This window comes from Aulonocara sp. 'chitande type north' Nkhata Bay, linkage group LG12 (genome assembly GCF_057382095.1).
Source record: "Aulonocara sp. 'chitande type north' Nkhata Bay isolate Kocher_YH1m ecotype deep benthic linkage group LG12, A_spYH_male_GT1.1, whole genome shotgun sequence".
NCBI classification, from domain to species: domain Eukaryota; kingdom Metazoa; phylum Chordata; class Actinopteri; order Cichliformes; family Cichlidae; genus Aulonocara; species Aulonocara sp. 'chitande type north' Nkhata Bay.
The window spans coordinates 31,156,622-31,177,997 of NC_141355.1; the positions used below are offsets into that span (position 1 = coordinate 31,156,622).

General features: G+C 40.0%; 1 protein-coding gene across 1 annotated transcript in view; it reads left to right on the forward strand.

Moving 5' to 3' along the window:
- The window catches only part of LOC147317771 (transmembrane protein 132C), a 285,996-nt gene that overhangs the window by 146,026 nt on the left and 118,594 nt on the right, over positions 1-21,376 (forward strand). The window contains exon 4 of the mRNA XM_086315084.1: positions 209-349. Coding sequence (XP_086171210.1) covers positions 209-349 — 141 coding nt within the window. The remainder of the gene's footprint in view (positions 1-208; positions 350-21,376) is intronic.

Here is a 21,376-nt window from a genome sequence, read left to right on the forward strand (position 1 = left end):
CAGAGATTAAAGAAAATCAGTGAGAAAATCGGGGCAGGGAAATTCCAAGCGATGCAAATTGAATTTTTAAGCAAATTGTACCTTAACTGTCACTGTAACAACTCAGCTTTCTTTTCTCTTCGGTTTATGATGTGCTTGTGTGAACTTTAGATTAACCTTGCTTTCTCTTTTTTTCTTACTTTGTCTCGTTCTACATTCTTCTCTGCAGGGTGTGGTTCCAGTCAGGTATCAACTTCCTGGCTGTGAAACCCAGCAACCTTGTCGCATGGGAGATCAAACAGGAAATGGCACCGGGAAGCAGTTCGTTGGCAGTTATGTGCCAGAGAAAGGCCTCCTCCACAGCAGAGAGGTAGGAGTCAAACTCTCATATCTATTCTTTTTTAACTGCTACCTCTGCCATGCAGCAGCTATTTAACGTATCCCTTTTATAATGAGTAGTTGTGGGTGAGTAGCTGTTGGAAATGGTCTTTGATCTTTGTGCTTCAGGGCCATAAGAATGATAGTGCCACACATTTCTTAAAGCAGTCTTAGTTGTCTTTACAGTGACAGTAAAAGTGTCAGTTAATTTAAGAAAAGAAATTATTACAAGATCATTTTTTTGACAATAACAATAACCATAAATTGTGTACTCATACATTAGCTTTGAGTTTAAAAGGTATAGGTGGCTCTTTTAGATTCTTACTGTTTTTTTTATTGAACACAACAATCTGTAAGCCATCTTTGAATCAGAAATTTAAGAAATCAGAAATTAAACATAGTGTAATTGTGTTGCCAGTAAAGAAGTTTTGTCTTATTGCCTATGGACTTATTGGTGATATGTGTGTATCACAGAATAAATACATACATGCATGTAGTACACAAAGGCTGGCAAGTGTCGACATCAGTGACTCACAACTCATGCTAAATTTGCCATGCATGTGTGAGTGTTTAGTTGGTGTCATCAGGGTAAAACCAGCAACGACATAGTAAGTACAGTCTCTTTTTTTGTTTGTTTTTTGTCACTAATGTAGCAGTCAATTAATACTTAACCTCAGTGCATGCTTACACTGACTTTGTTGTTGTATGGCGTTGATGGAGAAAGCAAATATAATCACTGTGGGTGAGATCTAAAACCCCAATATCCCAAAAAACGTCTCACTTAAAAAGACAGCAGAAGTTAATTGGATGGAACAGAAAATGTATTTGTGTTTAATTCGCATATTGTTACAGCTCAAAGCAAGCTCCAGGAATCAGTAATACAATTTTATTCCAAATCAACAAATCCCCAGTTTAAACTAAATGGATATTATAAGAGTGGTCGTTTTACAAAGAAGAGTAGCTGGCTCATTACAGTTCATACTCAGTCACTTTCACACTATCAACAGCGAAGCAAGTCATTCAGTGTGCTGTTGAATTGTTGAGTAATGTATTCTTGTACATATTTTCAAAGGGATTGATCGCATTTTGGAAACACTATAGTTATATGAGTGTCAAATATAAAATACACTGCACGAAAGAGCCTTTTATAGTTATAATCTATACTGATGCAACCATATACTAGTTTGATTAATCAACTTTAAATACTTCTTTCCTCTTATTCTCTTGTTGCTTTAAAGCAGTGCTGATGAATGACTTTCCATCTTCAAATCATTATTACATGGCCCCAGCTCAATTTGCACCACTTAGCTAGCTGTTAGCCACACCTTAACTCAACTGACAGACAGCTTCAGCACCGAGGAATGAGCCAAAGTGAGCATTAAAAGATGTATAAGTGATGACGCATCAGCTTTGAGCTTTCAAATTAAGAGTGTCAGAGTTAAAAGTGTGTGTTTTGTTTTTTTAAAATCAGATATTTGCCTTTGAAGTGTATAGTACAGAAAGTATCTACCATGGGCAATCATACTTCCAACTGACAGGCACTTTAAGACATTTACTAGGAAACACACTTCACTGCTGTGAAGTTATTTACCAGGGGTTTACATTTACCAATACCATTTCCTCAAATAATGGGTCTATGATTTCTCAGTGGTTGCTGCTGAGATGTTGCACCTGACTAACATCCCTCGTGTCTTCAATCCCAGTGTTAGAATTTTAAATATGGAAAGTATTCTTTGGAGTTGTTGCATGGTATCATATCAAAACTGAGGGGTAGAGGACCCCTAGGATTTACACATAAAACAAACGAGAGCTCTAATGCATCATGTTGTGAAGTTTTTTGCTTAATCTAAGCAGCTTTTATTTATTTATTTTTTGTTTGAGCCCAGCATGGATTGTTACCACTGGCTGGCAGCTAGCTATGCTATTATCACTAGCATCTTCTGAAAAAACCTCCTGGCAATCTGGGATGAGAATACTGTGTTTCATAATGGGCTTAAACTCATTTGTATTTATATCATGTCGAGTAAAGTTGGATGGAGTTCTGGTGTGTATTCCAGAAATCTAATAAAAAGCCAGATGAAGCTGCTTACTGTGAATAATAAAATCATCACTGACTGGTTTTCACACAGTGGTTAAGCTAGTTGTTAGCTGTTCTTTTATTGTAATGTTATATGTTATAGAGACTCTCTGACAGAGCGGAGCTGATATTAAAGCACACGTGTCATTTGATATTTTTTAGCTTATGAGATCTGAAATCTCTGTTATTGCATAGTGCCTGTTCTATGTGTAGCCAGGGCTCAACTGAGTTTTAACCATCCTGAAATGTATTGTAGCCTGTTGGCTAAGAAGTAGTGGTGAGAGTTAAGCACATCTAGTCCTCCTCTATCCTCGGTGCTCTGTAGCATTTCTAAGCTTATATACAGGGTTTTCTTTCCAAGGGAATTCAGAGATTGAAGAATCCAGAGATCTAAACCAGTCAGGTAATGGTTTACTCTGGATCACTGAGAACAAATAACTGATTCTTGGGAAAACCATCAATTTTATTGAAGTGACCCTTTCCGTGAGATATATGTGTACAGACTTCCATCTAGCCAGATCTTCCACTTTCTTTAAAACTGGGATGTGGTTCAGGTTAGTTAAATCTGCAAGCCTAGGAGAAACATTAATGCCTAAAAATTTAATATATCGAGACTGCAATGATGTCAACGAAGAATTATGGAAGAAACAATTAATCAGAGGAATTGATGATTTTAATCAGTTTATCCAATAATTTGAAACTCAAGGAAGACAAATTCAATGTAATTGAAAGAGTGGTTTGTGAATGTTGGAAAAAAAGCAATACATCATCTGCATAAAGGCTGATTTTATGTTCTACGTTCTTGCATTATACAGTGGGGCAAAAAAGTATTTAGTCAGCCACTGATTGTGCAAGTTCCCCCACTTAAAATGATGACAGAGGTCTGTAATTTGCACCAGAGGTACACAGAGGTCAAACGTTTACTATAGGTCTTTACCAGGTTTGCACACACAGTAGCTGGTATTTTGGCCCATTCCTCCATGCAGATCTTCTCGAGAGCAGTGATGTTTTGGGGCTGTCGCTGAGCAACACGGACTTTCAACTCCCACCACAGATTTTCTATGGGGTTGAGGTCTGGAGACTGGCTAGGCCACTCCAGGACTTTCAAATGCTTCTTACGGAGCCACTCCTTTGTTGCCCGGGCGGTGTGTTTTGGATCATTGTCATGTTGGAAGACCCAGCCTCGTTTCATCTTCAAAGTTCTCACTGATGGAAGGAGGTTTTGGCTCAAAATCTCACGATACATGGCCCCATTCATTCTGTCCTTAACACGGATCAGTCGTCCTGTCCCCTTGGCAGAAAAACAGCCCCATAGCATGATGTTTCCACCCCCATGCTTCACAGTAGGTATGGTGTTCTTGGGATGCAACTCAGTATTCTTCTTCCTCCAAACACGACGAGTTGAGTTTATACCAAAAAGTTCTACTTTGGTTTCATCTGACCACATGACATTCTCCCAATCCTCTGCTGTATCATCCATGTGCTCTCTGGCAAACTTCAGACGGGCCTGGACATGCACTGGCTTCAGCAGCGGAACACGTCTGGCACTGCGGGATTTGATTCCCTGCCGTTGTAGTGTGTTACTGATGGTGACCTTTGTTACTTTGGTCCCAGCTCTCTGCAGGTCATTCACCAGGTCCCCCCGTGTGGTTCTGGGATCTTTGCTCACCGTTCTCATGATCATTTTGACCCCACGGGATGAGATCTTGCGTGGAGCCCCAGATCGAGGGAGATTATCAGTGGTCTTGTATGTCTTCCATTTTCTGATGATTGCTCCCACAGTTGATTTTTTCACACCAAGCTGCTTGCCTATTGTAGATTCACTCTTCCCAGTCTGGTGCAGGTCTACAATACTTTTCCTGGTGTCCTTCGAAAGCTCTTTGGTCTTGGCCATGGCGGAGTTTGGAGTCTGACTGTTTGAGGCTGTGGACAGGTGTCTTTTATACAGATGATGAGTTCAAACAGGTGCCATTCATACAGGTAACGAGTGGGGGACAGAAAAGCTTCTTACAGAAGACGTTACAGGTCTGTGAGAGCCAGAGATTTTCCTTGTTTGAGGTGACCAAATACTTATTTTCCACCCTAATTTACGAATAAATTCTTTACAAATCCTACCATGTGAATTCATGGATTTTTTTTTTCACATCCTGTCTCTCACAGTTGAAGTGTACCTCTGGTGCAAATTACTGACCTCTGTCATCATTTTAAGTGCGGGAACTTGCACAATCGGTGGCTGACTAAATATGTTTTTGCCCCACTGTAGGACCTTAATCACTATAGCCTGTCTAATTGCTGCTGCTAATAGTGCAATAAAGATTGAGGGGGAGGGGGAGAGTAGGCATCCTTTCCTAGTGCCCCTCTGGAGAAGATGTTTGGTCATTTGTTCTGACACATCCTGTTGGGGAACTGCACAATATTTTTAACCACTTTATGAAAGTCGGCTTCCTCGCTTCCATATACTGTGTTCCCAATGAAGCTGTTAACAGCATATACAGTTGTAATAACGTACCTGATTTGTTACTGTGTTTCAAGCAAGGTCTTTTTACTAAGAATTGAGGGTTCCTTTAATCAATTATTTCATTTGATTCTAGTTTTGCTTTGCATATTTTGTTCATCACTTCCTGTTCCTGGGAAGACATGTAGGCTTCTTCTAAGGATTTAATGGTTTCTTCTAATTCCTCAATATATTTGTTTTCTCTTTTCTCCTTATGTGATGAGAATAAAATGATTTTACCTCTCAGCACAGCTTTCCCTCCCTTCCAGAGAACAGATGCTGATGTTTCAGGCAAACTCACTTTCTATTTGGGTTCACGTTAATGGTCCTTGGATCTGGAATTACAGAGTTTGGTGATCAACAAATAATTGTGCCCTAGATAGAGGAGAATGCAATGATTGATTTTTGCTTTGGGAAAAGCTGAAACTTCACAGTTGCGACTGTGATTGGAGAGCCAGTGTTTGTGTAAGCATAATAACTAACAGTTTGTAGTTGGGTTTAGGGGAATTAAATAGAAATATATAATGTTTTTCGACTAATATTTTGATCCTGTGGTGAAATTCAACTTAAACTTGAACTGGACACAGATTCATATTCCTGTGGTTCACTTGGCAAAATGGCTGGTATAATACTAAAGGTGCTTTTTTGGGATATGTCAGCTATTGTAGCCTCAAGGCAGAGAAATCATTTTCCAGGCCCATTGTCATCCATCAGGAAAATGTTGTTTGAGGTGTTTAGATGGGGTTGATTTCAAATGACTACTAATTTCCTCGAGCTTTGGGACACATCCATGTCTGGTAGAGGCAGTTTTTTAAAATAATTATTTTATTTTATTTTGCCCTGAAGGAAAAAACTCATTAAATTAATGTGAAAAAGTGGTGCTTTAGAATCTAAATTATAATATGACTTTCAGAGACACATACAAAAAAATAAAAAATAAATCAGAGATGCACGCACAAGCTCATTCATATTCTTGCACACACACATTTCTACCATTTTCAAAGTGATCCTGTAATCAAATTTGTGCCTCAAAGCACAGATTATGACTCAAAGACAAACATATACAAGTGTTTTGATGAACACAGATAAATGTATAAGCAGCTACCCCCTAACTGCAACAGCAATGGGATTTTTTGTTTGTTTTTTTAACTACAGAAAAGACATACACATATCCCATACCAGCATGCCAAGCGTTGCCAGCATACAACAGGCAGATCACATACTTTTATCAGTGACGGTGTAGGCGGGATGGCTAATTAAAGGAGCTGATCTCTATAAAGCTCTAATGAGATATTACTGGTTGGGACATGGAATTTTTGAGTATGCTTTTTATGAATGAGACGGTGGGAGTGATTACTACCTCTGACAATTAATCTTGTGAAGTGATTCGTGTTATGCCATTGTTATCCTAATTATATAATATGATCTGACATGATACGGTATTCATTGTATAATAGGAAATGCTTGGTGAGTGGATGCAGTAATTAGAACCATGGAGTAGGCTATGCTGTGTGTGTAGGTGTATTTTTGTGTGCGACTGCATGTGTTTATGCTTGTGTGTATCTTTGAGGTAGGAGTATTTATGCTTTTTAAAATATAGCCCACATGTTTGTAGGTTATAAAAAAAGAAACCAGTTGTTGAGGATGTGATCCTGTTCCATCATCACAACTCCCAATTTTTTTCATACATTCTTTTGGAACTTGGAGGTTTGGATCAAAGTTCTCATTATTTTCTTTATTGATTTTTATTATAAAGTAATTATTCATTATTTGTGCATTTCTCACTATTTGACAATTCTGTTATCATTTACTTTTAATTATACACCACTGCCATACTGTGTTATTGACAGTCTGTTTAGTTCTGCCTCCCTGCCCATGTGCCTCCTCATACCAGTGCTCCGAATGAAACATAATGAGATTCTTGGAGGCTGTTGCCATTGAAGCGCCTCAAGCAAGATTTGTTTCTTGTTGGAAATTCATTTTGATTATCATTTCAAGTTATATTTCATTTATTCATGCTATGTAATATAATTTTATTACAATATATTTTTCTGCTGTGTGTAATATTTCTAGTAAATGTTTTGTTTGTGTCATTTTCTGTTTATATATGGTGTTGCTGTAGCTATTTTTTTCTTTTCTGTCTCATTTATATGATCTCATTTGAACTTCGTAGAAGTGGACCAGCCTCAGGATGACCTTAGCTTTGTGTTGGAGGTTATATGAGGAAAATGTTCCATAGTTTATGATGATTCTGCCAGAATGGGAACAGTGCTGTATCTTGTGATCGTGGTTATGTGTATAGATTAACACTGCTAATGGGCTTCATTCAATACCCAAACTGGGGTAATGTGCTTTCAACACACCATACAGGGACATGCTATTTATGTTGGTTTTTTTTGCTTTTTGCTTTTTTTATTCTGTGCTAGTTGTTTGCTGAGGCAGTCATAGGGAAAAACATTCCACTCTATGATTTTGAAGTATTTCTTGCAGTTGTTATATATATTACAGCATTAGCAAGTTACTTTAACGAGTGACCACCGGGCTGTTCGTTGCAACTTGTGACATTGAAAGATGGTGAAACTGTTTTTTCTCGTTCTTTTTTCATTTATTTTGGAATGGAACAAAGAAGCAATTTTCGTAGGAAATATGTGAAATTATATAATTTAAAAGTAGACACTCATTGTCTTTCAGTAACTAAATGAATACTTTGCACTGAAAGCATCCATCTTTGTTGGGCATTACCACAGCTAAAAATTCAACCAGTCTAATTCAGATATGAACATTTAACTTAATTAATATATTCGTCTTAAGCATCAGCATTTAACAGTGGGCACTGCTTCAATTAGCGTTAAGCTATTATGACTTTTATCTCTTGTTAAATAGAAAAGCAATACTTTTTTCAGTTTCTATAATTATGCATACAGATAAATTCATTAAGCTCTGCATAACTGAATTATTATCACCCTGTCTATATGCCAGAGCCACGGTTACAGTCAAGGTTACAGCTCCTAATGCTCCTATTACCACTGGGATCGCTTTGGCGTTTATTTTCCACATCTGTCCAGTTATTCCTTCAGGCCCTGGTAATTCTCAATTGTCTTGTTCTTTTTCTTTCTGCTGATCAACCCAGCAAACCATGTAATAGACAAGCTGGTCGACTGTGAAAAAGTTGCAGGAAATTGGAGTAAGCTGCAGTACCACCAGAGGGAGATGTTTTATTTCGACCCAGTATGAAAATAATTATGGGAAAACATTTAAACAGGCATTACTAACACATTTACATGTACATACATGTGCAAAGAAGGGCCCTGGGATGTACTTCATACCTTCCTTGGCCACTAGTGACATTCTGGCTTTACATGTTTAATTATCTTCCCCTGCTGGTACTAGAATATCTGCATGGGGTACTGCAACTTCTGCATGCATGTACCACTATATCTGGTTGGATTACCAGCATTTCCTTGTATGTGTGCAAATGGAAGTCCCACAGGCCCTTAGCCATGTTGTTCTCAACCAACTTTGGTGGTGTCTCCCATTGGGAATTGGGGACTCCTAGTCCATATGTGGCACAGATGTTTCTGTACACTATCCCAGTCACTTGGTTGTGCCTCTCAGCACCGATGGTACTTACCACACAGGAGCTTGGTCGTCCATTAGTTTCTCCTCCTGTTCCTATTTATCATCTGTCTTCAGACAATCTTGGAGCTGCTAATCTTGGGATGCCATCTTCCTGATGTATTTTTTGGATGCTCCATGCTTTTCCTGAACTGTGGCTCTGACACTCACTAATCACCTGCCCTCTTTCTGCTGCTTGGAAAACCTCAGGGTGTTAGATCTCAGTTGGAGACCTCCTCACCGTGAGAAGTTTTTGTGCATCACCATCAGTGGCATATATTTCTACCTGTGGCCAGCTTATTATTCTAGCTGGGTATCTGACGACCGGCAGGGGGTATGTGGAGCTTATTCCTTGCATTCAGCTGTCTTCTTACCACCTGTCTTATACTCTGGAGGTATTTGGTTGTGGCTGACCTTTGCACATCTTTATCAGAGCTCCATTTGGCATTGTGTATATCGGTTTTTCTGCTTTCTGGTAACTCCACCCCATCAGCCCAGATCACCTTCACTGTCTTTCTGAACATCTGACCACACTTGTCCAGTTCAAATGACATCCTGATAAGTGGATCACTGAATAGATGTCTCACTCACCCCCGGCATACAGCTGTATGCATGTACAGGAGGTGGCTGATGAGCTTGCAGAATAGCAGTGGGGACAGCGCATCAGCTTGGTACATTCTGCACTTAGCTACATGTGTGATTGCCTCTGAGTAGGCCTCCAGTGCTCTCGTCCGCATCCATTGAGTTCTTGTGTGATTAATGCACTATTATCCGTGTACAGTGCCAAAAACACCAGTATCCATGTGTCAATCCAGATCTTATTTCATACATAACTCTATACCCCAACAGAACTCTAGCTGAATTTTCCAAATTCCTGAAAATTCTGAAAGAGTGGGTCGCTGATCTGATAGTCACTCTAAATGCCTAAATATAACTAAAACAATTGGAAAAGTCTATATTTTCATCTTTAATTTAAAGATCACAAAATTTCAAACCATGACCGTTTAAGATTTGTACATTTACAAATCTTACTGGTACATTCTACCTCCTCCATCGCTTCTCTGTCCTCCCTCATCTTATGTCAGTAGATTAGACATACAACTTCACCGTCTCTGGAGAGCTGACAACGAGGAAGTCATAACAACAGCAGCTGGTTATAATCTAACATTATGCCAGAAAACATTGGGTGCTAGTGTCCAAAAAAAGAATAAATAAAATAAAATTTAAAAAAATCACACTTTCCCTCTTGAATCTTGAAATACTTTGATTACACTCTCACATCATAGAGAGAGTTTATTTGCTAATTGCCTGAGTCTGACAACATTAGATGCACTTCAAAGAAACGTTGAGAAACGCAATCTAACAGTAGCAGGATATCATGAACTCCTCACCTCGGTATCACTCACAGTCACAAGTGAACATTTCAGTTTTTGAGAGTTTTTCAGCCTTCTCAAGAGTTAAGACATATGGATTCGTCACACCCTGTGGTGGTCTTGGATCTTGGACCAGGGGGTTTGACTTTTGGAATTTTAGGCTCTTGTTCATCGGTGTGGTTCTCAGTTTGTTTATTATTTAGGGATTTATTTCTGTTTATTCACTGGTGTTCCTAACTCAGTGTTCCTGTTAGCAAATGTTGATGAGGTAACTCAATTGCAATTGCCTTCACTAAATAAAATCCCTCATCTCATTTGTTCTTTATTTAATATGGTTCCAGAAAAAAATGTTTTGCCAGTGTCTCTTTTATTCATTAGTGTGCTTATAATCCACCCATACATAACAATTTCAGGCATTTTTAAAGTAATGTTAGCCCACAAAAAAAACAAAAAACAGGTATTATCGAGCCTGACATAGTTGATATATGTTGGTAGGGTGTGTGGTACTTATGCGCTGTGCTTCATACAATAGCCTCTCATATCAGATTTAATGTATTTGATGTGATTTGTGGGGTTTTTTGTTTGTTTGTTTATTTACATTTAATCGGCAGTCAAATCAGACCAAACGTATTTGGAGTTGTAGTTTAGCTAACTGGAAAAACACAGCTGATCATTTCTTTGTACTGGTTTAAATCCAAGCAAGAAGAAGGAAATATGTAGGGCATAAGGTTAAGTAATGTACAGTTTTAGACATACTAACTTAACAGAGAGCCTTTGTTGGAGTGCTGACAGTCTGCCTGGGATACCCATACAAACACACAAACACATAATATGGGGCCAAGATGTTGGCTGTCTTAGTTGGCACCCTCGGGGACTGAATACACAGCAAGAAGAAGAAAGGATAAAAAGAGAGAGGGATGCCTGCCAACAAGTGAATGAAGAGAGTAAGTGAGTTGAAGGGAGAGAGAGTTCACAGAAATGAACTGGAAAAAGAAGTCCTAATAGTGTGGCACTTTTGTGTCCCACACTGCTTTTGTCAGGTTCCCTGGGTTTTGGACCCATGGTTTGGGGATTTTTTGTAAAGGTTTTTCAGAAAGGTTTTCTATTTAGCTCTTTAGTCTTCTGATAGTGATCACCTGTCCCTTTGTATTTTGAGCTTTATTATTTTGGCCTTTGCCTTGCTTTTGTTTATTAGTTTGTTAAATACCTTTTGTGTTCCCTGTCTTTTTTCTAGTAGTGTCCCTGTATTTGACTGGTCTCCCTGTTTAGTTTTGTTTATTTTTTCTGTCATTGAATTCAACGTCAGAAAAACTTCTCAAAAAAGTTAGGATATGGCAGAGTTCTTAGAAGGAAAAATGGGCAAAGGCTCACCAGTCTGCAAATAGCTTTTTTTTTTTTTTTGCCTGTCCCGTTTGGCTCTTTTGCCATCAGAATTATTGTCTAAAGGCGAAGAAAGATGCCCAACGGATTTACTTTACCAAATGGACCATCCCAGCCTTGCTGTGATGATCTATTTGATTCATCTTTTATTAAGGGCAAAAACCAACAAAAGTAGCAGACAAAAAATACATATATCAATCACCTGGATCACCTGTTGAGAAAGAAAAAAGAGAAAATGAGCAGAAGAAAAAGAGAGTAATATAATGAACAACATCACAATGATCTATGTGAATATAACAGTAAATACTAAATATTAAATATTATTGTAAGATTGACAGCGCACAGTGTGCTTTGAGGTAGGAGCCAAAAAGGGTGTCGTTTGTGTGTGTGATCACCCGTGTGTACACCTGTGAGCATGAACGCGCTTGTATTTAAAAGGTTCCTTCATGTAATGATCTGCTAGAGGGTGTGGGGGGGCCACAGCCCCGTCCTCCAGGGCATGAAGCAGGTATGGAGGAGATCAAAACTCCAGACATCCAGAAGCCCTCAGAACACAAGAGACCAAGGAAGACTAACAGAGGGGCAGCCGCGCCACTATCCCAGAAAGAGCTGAGGAGAGTCCCAGATGAGGGCTCACTCAGCAGCCGTGGAGCAGACTGCAAATAGCTAAACAAAATGCGTCCTTAAATTGTGGAACAATGTGAGAATAATGTTCCTCGATGTGCAACTGTGTGATGTTCAATATCTCATCAACTACAGTACATAATAAAGATTGTAAGAATCTGAAGAAATCTGTACAAGAGACAAAGTTGAAACTCAAAACTGGATGCTCATGATTTGCATTAAAAATAGGAACACAGAAATCACTGTCTGTGAACACAGTTCACCTTACCATCCACAAATGCAGGTTAAAGCTCTATGCAAGGAAAAAAGTCATATGTAAACATGATCCAAAGATTCTGCCATGATCTCTTGGCCAAAAATCATTTACAATACAGTGAGGCAAAGTGGCAAACTGTTCTTTTGTCACACAAATCAACATTTTACACTCTAAATAAAAAGGAGAAGGACTGTTCAGGTTGTCATTAGCGCTCAGTTAAAATGTCAAACATTTAGCTTCTAGTGTATTAATGGTGACTTTTGGGAGTTTTTCCCTAAAAATAATCGAAAAACACAGGAAATAACCACCACGGTGAGAAAAGTAGCTCCTTGCACTCTTTTTTATTTTCATCAACCAAAAGTTTTCCATGCACACAAAAAACATATGCTTTAACTTGTACTGAAGCATCACCGACCCATATTCCACTTTCGTGTTTACTTTGCTGTTTTTAAGTTGTCTGCCAACACCTCACAGCCACATACTATTCTGTTTTTCTATTTAAATTCTGCTCATGCCCGTTTCGCTTATAAAAGTTTGACAGTGCTATATTATCTTTGCACTTTTGTTGCATGTTGTTCGGTTGCAAGCAAACACTCAATGCTTCCTTTAAGCCTTTTTAAAATGTGGTTAAGAGATTTAAAGATGTCTGACTTTTAAAGCTGATAAACATTCAGAGGACTTTGACAAGAGAGGCAACGGAAGGAAAACCTGAGACGGAGATTATGTGTATGCATGGACAGACAAAATGACAGAGAAAGGGAAAGACGAGGATAAGGGAGGAGGCAGCAGAAAATATGTCATGAAGTGAAAGGCCAGGGAGTTCATAAATAATACAAAGAAAGACTACTAATGCTAGTTAAACCTTTTGCATCCTGCTTAGATCCGATTGACATAATATTAATAATGCTGATTTGAATGTTCATGTGCCCTCCACACCTGGTAAAAGTAGTATAGAGTTACTGACACTACACAACAATAACACTAATTGCCCTCAAAGGAAATAATGAAGGGGGGAAAGTAGTCATGGAAAACAAGAAACGAGACAAGGTTTAAAAAGGCAGAAGGACCGTTTTTAACCAGTCAAAGAGAAAGTCTCTTGATGCATGCTCAGGTAAAGAGAAAAGAGAAAGTTCACATCTAAAGATCTTCAGCATCTGGCTTAAACCATTTAACACCTGCACTACAGAGTTTCCTTTGCTCCAGTTTTAAAAGCTTTGTTCCCAATGAGTCCCCGGGTAAACCTGTAAGTGAATAAACAATTTTTATAAATAAACCTGTCCTCCTTCAAGGTTGGACCATTTGGGAACAGAGGTGATCAGAATGTATTTAAGTCCTTGTAATGGGCTCCATCGGCTTGTCTCTGACTTGAGGCCTCACAGTTATCCAACGGAGAAAGTTAACCAGTACAATAGGCAATTTTTCCAAATTATTTAAAAACACATATAAAGACAAAAGTTACAAGGATCTTTTTGTTTAAAGATAGTTGGGATATAGTAGGATATAGAAGGATATGTTCATTGCATATGGTATGATGAGTTCTGCAATGCTTTGCCACTCTGTCATAGCCCTGAACAATGACCTAGGCTGGCTAATTAGGACTCCTAGATATGGATGGGGTTTATTTGTACAGCTTTGCCTAGCATCATTCTGTCACTCACTAAAATGACCCTGGCCACCTGGGCACACTCAGTCACTGAGCAAGATTCATAGGAATGCACATATGCAATTGAAAATGTATGTAGATATTCTTGTTCATTCGATTATACGACTCATCCTGATCATAGCTCACATTTCATGGATGCACTCAAATCTAAACACACCAACTTCCATGCAAACACACACACACGCTGGACTTTTTTGAACGTTTTTGTAGGCCATGCTTTAAATAACCTTCCAATCCCATTGGCTTATTCCCCTTGCTCATACTCCCTCTTCTCTCCCTCCCTTCTCTCTCCCCCATTCTTCGTCTTCTCACCCTCTATGCCCCTGTTAAACCCCGTGGGAGCCTGCGTAGCCGGATGTGTGGCTAATTAAGGCGACCTACGCGGACCCTTGTGTGTTTGAGTCGCTCTCCTTAGAGATGTACAGTGTCATAGAGCGAGCGGCTGTGCCGATGCTTACACTAGCTCCTTGTCTCTTGTGTGTATGTGTTTATGTGTATTGAGGGAAGGGGTGTCAAATGTTGGAGATATCCCAGTCCCTTTTTCGTTCGTCTTTTTCTCCCTTTTTCCTCAGTTTGTTCTATTATTCACATTCCTTCTTTCATTGTGTCCCTCATGCCCTCCCGCTCTTTTGCACTGTATAACTTGTTCGCTTTCCTTTCCAGTCTCACCCACCTCTCATTTCTTTCCCCTTTTGTCCTTCCTTTTCCTCCTTTTTCCAGTCAATTTCACTTTTTCATTCTGCCCTCCTACTTTTGCCTTTCTCCCCTCCATAGGTGATAGAAACCCTAGGGCTCCATTGCTGCTGTTTAATTAATTCTTTTTATCATGTAAATCAAAAACCAGGCTTGTGTCCTTGACTTGAGAGCTCTTGAGCATGCACAAGAGAAAGAATGACACAAACAAACTGAGGGGACCGAAAGCCTCCATCTCCCAGGAGGAGTCTAAAAGGATCTGCTGAAAGAAGAAGAGGAAAGGAAGAAGATTAAAAGTCGCTTTACTTTTTTTGAATGTGGGACAGAAGATTGTCTTTCAGTGAGCAAGGAGTGGATAGAAAAGGAAAAGATGGAAAAAAGCTTTGGATAAACTAGTGTAGCCTTGGTTTTAGCTGATTGGTGATTATTGTTTAGATGACAAGCTTAGGGAAGTAGAGTTAAAGGCAACATGTTATCCTCTACCATCGTTTTTATTAAGGGTTTGTTTTAACACATCAAACTTATTGGTAATGTCACAAGAAAAACAATGGTGTGCTTGGTTTCAACGTAACTTTATTCTTTCATGTGCCACAAACGGGACTTTAATATCACCAACCATTCCCATTTTATTACGGTGTATCCATATAAATGGCCCACCCTGTACATTAATGAATAAACACTCCTTTTCACTACATAAAGTACAGCAAAAATAAATTCAGCACAAACTAGTTCGACCTGTATTACTGAAACACAAAGTTAACAGAGAAATTACACATGTTTCTGTGGATCCACTTAGAAAGTATCGTAACCCTCAGGCTTCTTTAATTTATAAGTTATGCCCATTCTTTTTGCAGCATCCTTTTTCCTATCCTCATATACAGGAGCACCAAGCATGTTATTTCTTCAGACTGGTGTATGTCATGGTGGGGGGTGTCTGTGCAGCAGCAGATATTTAGGTTGGTCAGAGGGAAACGGTCTTCCTACGCTCCTGCTTCTCCCACACCACCATGTCAGCATCAAGCTATGACATTATGAAAATGAATAACAACAATAACAACATCACCTTTCCCACATGTTCAATATACCCAAAGGCAGACGTCTAGAGAAACTGACTTGTGGGCTTATTTTTCACAATTTTAACTTAGACCGTACATATTTATTTATCATAATATATTACTAATAGAAAAACACAGCATTATCATCATTATCATTCCAAATGATCCGTTGGGCTCTCTAGTTAGCTATTCTAAGTGTTACAAAAAGAAAGAGGATGCTTGAGATCTACTGTTCAAACCACAACATTTCTTAAAGAAAAACCCCGCTGAGACAGTAGAGGATACACTACAAGGAGGAAAGGATCATCATCGTTGCTTTGATTGAATGTTTTTCACTTTACTAGCCAGCTTACAGAAAAGGAAAGATGAAGAGGGCAATGGGAAGGACATGGATGGTGAACCCAAATGTGAGAAAGATTTTACGCCCTTTTCTTTCATTGCTCTGGAGAATGCCTATATTTTTAGCAGTTAACATAAAGAGGAGAGGATTGTTACAGAGGGAATAAAGGGTAGAGAAAAAGGAGATGAGTGGCTGCATGTTTTGCCTGGTTGTCTTTTCATGCTTAAACACAGAGGGAAGAAATGGGCAAGAAAGACAGGGGTGAGGGTAAGATGGAGATTGAAGAAAAGAAGGGAGTCAGTGAGACAACATTCTTTGCTTTGAGGCTTCAGTGAATACTTTTCTTCTTAACATTTAGCCACCAGCAGGGAAATGATAGAGAAAGAAAATGAGACACAGAGAGGGAATGACAAAGGTTAAGAGTCGATGTATTATGGTTTTCTTTGAGAGCTGCAGGGAGTTGAAATAAGATAGGATCAGAGTCAAGGTTGCATCTTAAAATCTGTTTATCAGAATCAGAATCAGAATGGGTTTATTGCCAGATGTTGAGGTTTACAACATTAGGAAATTGCTGCTTACAGGAGAAGGCATGTTGATCAAATGTCACAGCATTGTGGCATCTAATCCCTGGCATTTCTGTTGATAAAATCACATGTTTCTGGTAGCACGCTTACATTATAAAAGATATATAATATAACAGACATTAGAAAAGATGGTTGTAGCCAGCGTGATGTCATGCATCAGTTTTGGATCCCGCATTCTGAACCTTTAATATTAGCCGTTTTGCTGTTTTGGTGGAACCAGAATTTACCTTAAATGGATGAAAGAGTCAGGTGCTAATTTATCAGCTAATGCTAATGCAAGCTGCATTCATAAACTGTAGGATTCCAATCCCCTGATATCTGAAGGCCAGCCTTAAGTAGTACCTAGACGAACAGTTTTTGCCGCTTGTGCAGATTTGGCAGTTTCTTTTATTCCAGACAAACTTCTGTTACTCGAGGCTATGTTTAAAAAGTACTATACTTCTTCAACATTGCTACAAAATATAATTTTTAAGCCCATGTATGCTGAGCATCTACATTTCAGTCACATCATGTTTGGTTGATTTACAGTAAAATCCACTGTAATGGTGAAGTTACACAAAATGTGAATATAGCCAGCACTACATATATATGTATATGCCTAAACAGTTGTTTATGTAATAGCGATTGTCCATATCACCACTGCGGAAAATACAAGTGGCATTTGGCAATACAGTGTTGTGCTGCAATCATGGTTACTGGGAAGTGTGCATTGCTAAACAGCCACAGTAAATTTATTCAAAGTTTTGATTTCCCTGAGTGCAGGTTTTAAAAGTTGGATAAATGATATTAGTCTGAAAAAAGAAATAATGTTAAGAACTCGTTCAATCAACCATTTATTCATTCAGTGCTCTAGTCACTTGTCTTGATCTTTTGACAACCATCATAGCCTCACCAGCTCTTTTAGAATAGAATAGAATAGAATAGAATAGAATAGAATTCAACTTTATTGTCATTGCATATGCACAGGTACAGGGCAACGAAATGCAGTTTGCATCCACCCAGAAGTGCTTTAGTGATATAGATATATTACAATAAATATTAGCAATAATATAGATATGTAAATATATTACAGAAATAGGTCTATTATGGAATGTTATAATGTACACGGTATGAAGTATGTTGTGAATATTCTATAACTGTAAGTATGTACAGGCTGTAGTGAGTACAAGCTATGTACAGGCTATGAACAGGATATAAATATGAAAAACTATACAGAATATGAAATAAATAACTTTACAGAATCTGAGATATTCAGCTATACAGAAATGGGAACTGTGCAAGTTGTAAACAGTTGTAGGGTTAAAAATTATCGTATGTACAGAATGATTATTACAGAGCTATACAGTAGTGCAGTTAAGATAAGTGAGATATGTGGATAATTCTACAGAGGCTATATAAAGTGCTGGTGGTTGTGAGTGGTGGTTCAGTCCATGTTATTATTGTGTGTTTGAGGGTACAGTTGTCCATTGTAGGTGTGTGTATGTTCAGTCCATGTGTTAACGTGGGTCAGATGTCAGGAGGCAGAGTTCAGGAGTCTGACAGCTGTGGGGAAGAAGCTGTTCCGGTACCTGGTGGTCTTAGTCCAGAGGCTCCTGTAGCGCCTCCCAGAGGGCAGGAGGGTGAAGAGTCCATGTGATGGGTGACTGGGGTCTTTGATGATTTTCCCAGCCCTTTTCAGACACCGCTTCCTGTAGATGTCTTTTATGGCAGGAAGTGGTGCTCCGGCGATGCGCTGCGCAGTTTTCACGACCCTCTGCAACGCCTTCAAGGTTCAAGGTTCAAGGTTCTTTATTTGTCACATGCATAGTTATACAAGTATAACACACAGTGAAATGTAGCCTGACACGCTCCTCGACATGTGCAAAAATTTTTTTTTGGGGGGGGGGGGGGGGGGGGGGGGGGGGTGTAGAGGAAGAACATTATATATATATATACATACACTGGGTGAATGTGCAGTAGTAGCAGCAAGCAGGTGAATTCTGTACATTAATATGAATAGACATCTGACTATTTTACAGGATAGACAATATAGACATATTTAAAATTAAAGGAATTTGAAATGTACATTGTGCCTTGGTTTAGAGTGTCTGGAAGAGTCCTGTCTCAGTCAATTATAGATGATGTGAGAGGGCGGGTGTGTGTGTTTAGGTGTGTGTTTAGGGCACGGATGGCTTGGGGATAGAAGCTCCTCTTGAGTCTCTCTGTCCTTGCCCGGAAGATGCGGAACCTTCTACCAGATTGCAGAAGTTGGAACAGTTTGTTGCCAGGATGGGACGGGTCCTTCAGTATCTGCGCTGCTCTAGTCCGGCATCTCCTGGTGTAGGTGTCCTGAAGCGGGGGGAGAGCAATCCTGCAGCAGCGTTCTGCTGTACGGATCACTCTCTGGAGAGCTTTTTGGTCCTTCACACAGCTGTTCCCGAACCACGATGTCATGTTCTGTGTGAGGATGCTCTCCACAGCGCCTGTATAGAAAATCCTGAGGATCTTTGGAGAGACCCTGAACTTCCTCAGTTGTCGTAGGTGATACAGGCGCTGCCTAGCCTTTTTGGTCTGGACCTGAATATGGGCAGCCCATGTCAGGTCTGAGGAGATGTGGACACCAAGATACTTGAAGGACTGCACCCTCTCCACTGGAGCTCCATTGATGATAATGGGCTTGTAGTCTCTCTGCTGACCCCTTCTGAAGTCCACCACCAGCTCCTTGGTCTTGCTGACGTTCAGCTGGAGGTGGTTGTCCTGGCACCACGATGCCAGATTCTTCACTTCATCCATGTAGGCCGCCTCATCGTTGTTGGAGATGGCACCCAACACCACTGTGTCGTCAGCAAACTTCACAATGGTGTTGGAGCCATGGGTGGCCACACAGTCTGAAGTGTAGAGGGAGTAGAGCAGTGGCGAGAGGACACATCCCTGAGGTGCTCCTGTGTTGATGGTGATGCTGTTGGAGAAGCACCTGCCCACCCTCACCACCTGAGTTCTGCCAGTGAGGAAGTCCAACACCCATGCACACAGACGGCTGTTAAGTCCCAGATCCCTCAGCTTTGTGAACAGTCTGCAGGGCACTATTGTGTTAAACGCTGAACTGTAATCAACAAACAGCATTCGCACATAGTTACCCTGTTTCTTGTCCACGTGGCTGAGAGTGGTGTGTAGGACGTGGGCGATGGCATCCTCTGTGGATCTGTTGGATCTGTAGGCGAACTGCAGCGGATCTGTGGTGTCTGGGATGGAGGAGGAGATGATGTTCTTCAGCAGCCTCTCAAACACCTTCATTACTACCGAGGTCAGTGCAACTGGCCGGTAATCGTTCAGGGATGAGGGTTTTCTGTTCTTGGGCACAGGGATGATGGTGGATCATCCCTTCCGGTCCGAGGTAGAGCAGTTCCCGTACCAGACTGTTATACAGTTGGTCAGGATGCTCTCGATGGTGCAACGATAGAAGTTCACCAGGATGTTTGAGGACAGGTGGTTCTTCCTCAGAGTCCTCAAGAAGAAGAGGCACTGGTGAGCCTTCTTGACCAGCTTGGAGCAGTTGGTTGTCCAGATGAGATCCTCGGAGATGTGGACTCCCAGGAACTTGAAGCTGCTCACACGCTCCACAGCCGTCCCCTTAATGTGGATGGGTGGATGTGGGTCAGCATTCCTCCTGTAGTCCACGATGAGCTCCTTGGTCTTCTCGGTGTTAAGCAGCAGGTTGTTTCTGTCACACCACTCAGCCAGACGATCCACCTCCTCCCTGTAGGCGGCCTCATCGTTGTCACTGATGAGGCCAATCACCGTGGTGTCATCTGCAAACTTAATGATGGTGTTGGAACCATCAGCAGGTCTGCAGTCGTGGGTGAAGAGGGAGTAGAGGAAAGGGCTCATCACACAGCCTTGTGGTACACCGGTGTTCATTGTGATGGTTTTGTGTATTTTATGTTCAATATAGGTATTTGTTGTGCCTGAAAATGAATAAATAAATGAAATGAAATGAAATGAATGAATGGTAGATGAGCAGTGGTTATCCAGCCGGACATGTTGGGGGCGGTTGGTCAGGAAGTCCAGTAACCATTTGCAGGTGAGGGAACTGATTCCCAGGTCTGTCAGTTTCCTGATGAGTTGTGAGGGGTGGATTGTATTGAATGCTGAACTGAAGTCTATAAACAGCATTCTGGCGTATGTGTTGTTGTTGTCCAGGTGTCAGAGGATAGAGTGCAGTGCGATGGAGACTGCATCCTCTGTGCTACTGGTCTGGCGGTATGCGAATTGGTGGGGGTCCAGGGTGGGGGGGGAGACAGGAACTTTTGAACTGTTTTGTACTGTTTTGATATAATCTAAGTGCTTTTGAGTGGATGTAGTGAGCACAGAGCAGTGGTGTGCTTTAAGTGAAGCAAATCCTTGTCAGTGTATTCACACACAGTAGAAAAGGAAGATTTTACCTTAGCCCTCTTTAACGTTTCTTCCTGCTGTGAAGTGCTGTTGTGCAGTTCACAGCTTATGTGCAGTCTGTTTCTCCACCCCTAACCCTGACCCAACCACTATATATTAAGTACATATTGAGAGCATGGGATTTGGACTTTCATATGGAATTCTAAGTCTAAATATATAGATTAAAACTCAAATGTATGGAATGAAAGTTTGAATAAATATCGCATTATATGTGGAATTTATGTGGAATTATTTGATTTCCTTTCCTTTTTATAAACCTAACAAAGTAGTTTTTTGTGAACGTGTAAAGTGAACATGAATGTAAAAAGTGAATTAGAATGAGCTGAATCACTAAGTCAAATAAAATACAAAATATAAAGGTCGAAAGAGGATGCTGAAACAATTATAATTTATTAAAATTGCTTTTAATAAATTATATGAAAAGAAGGGCTAGA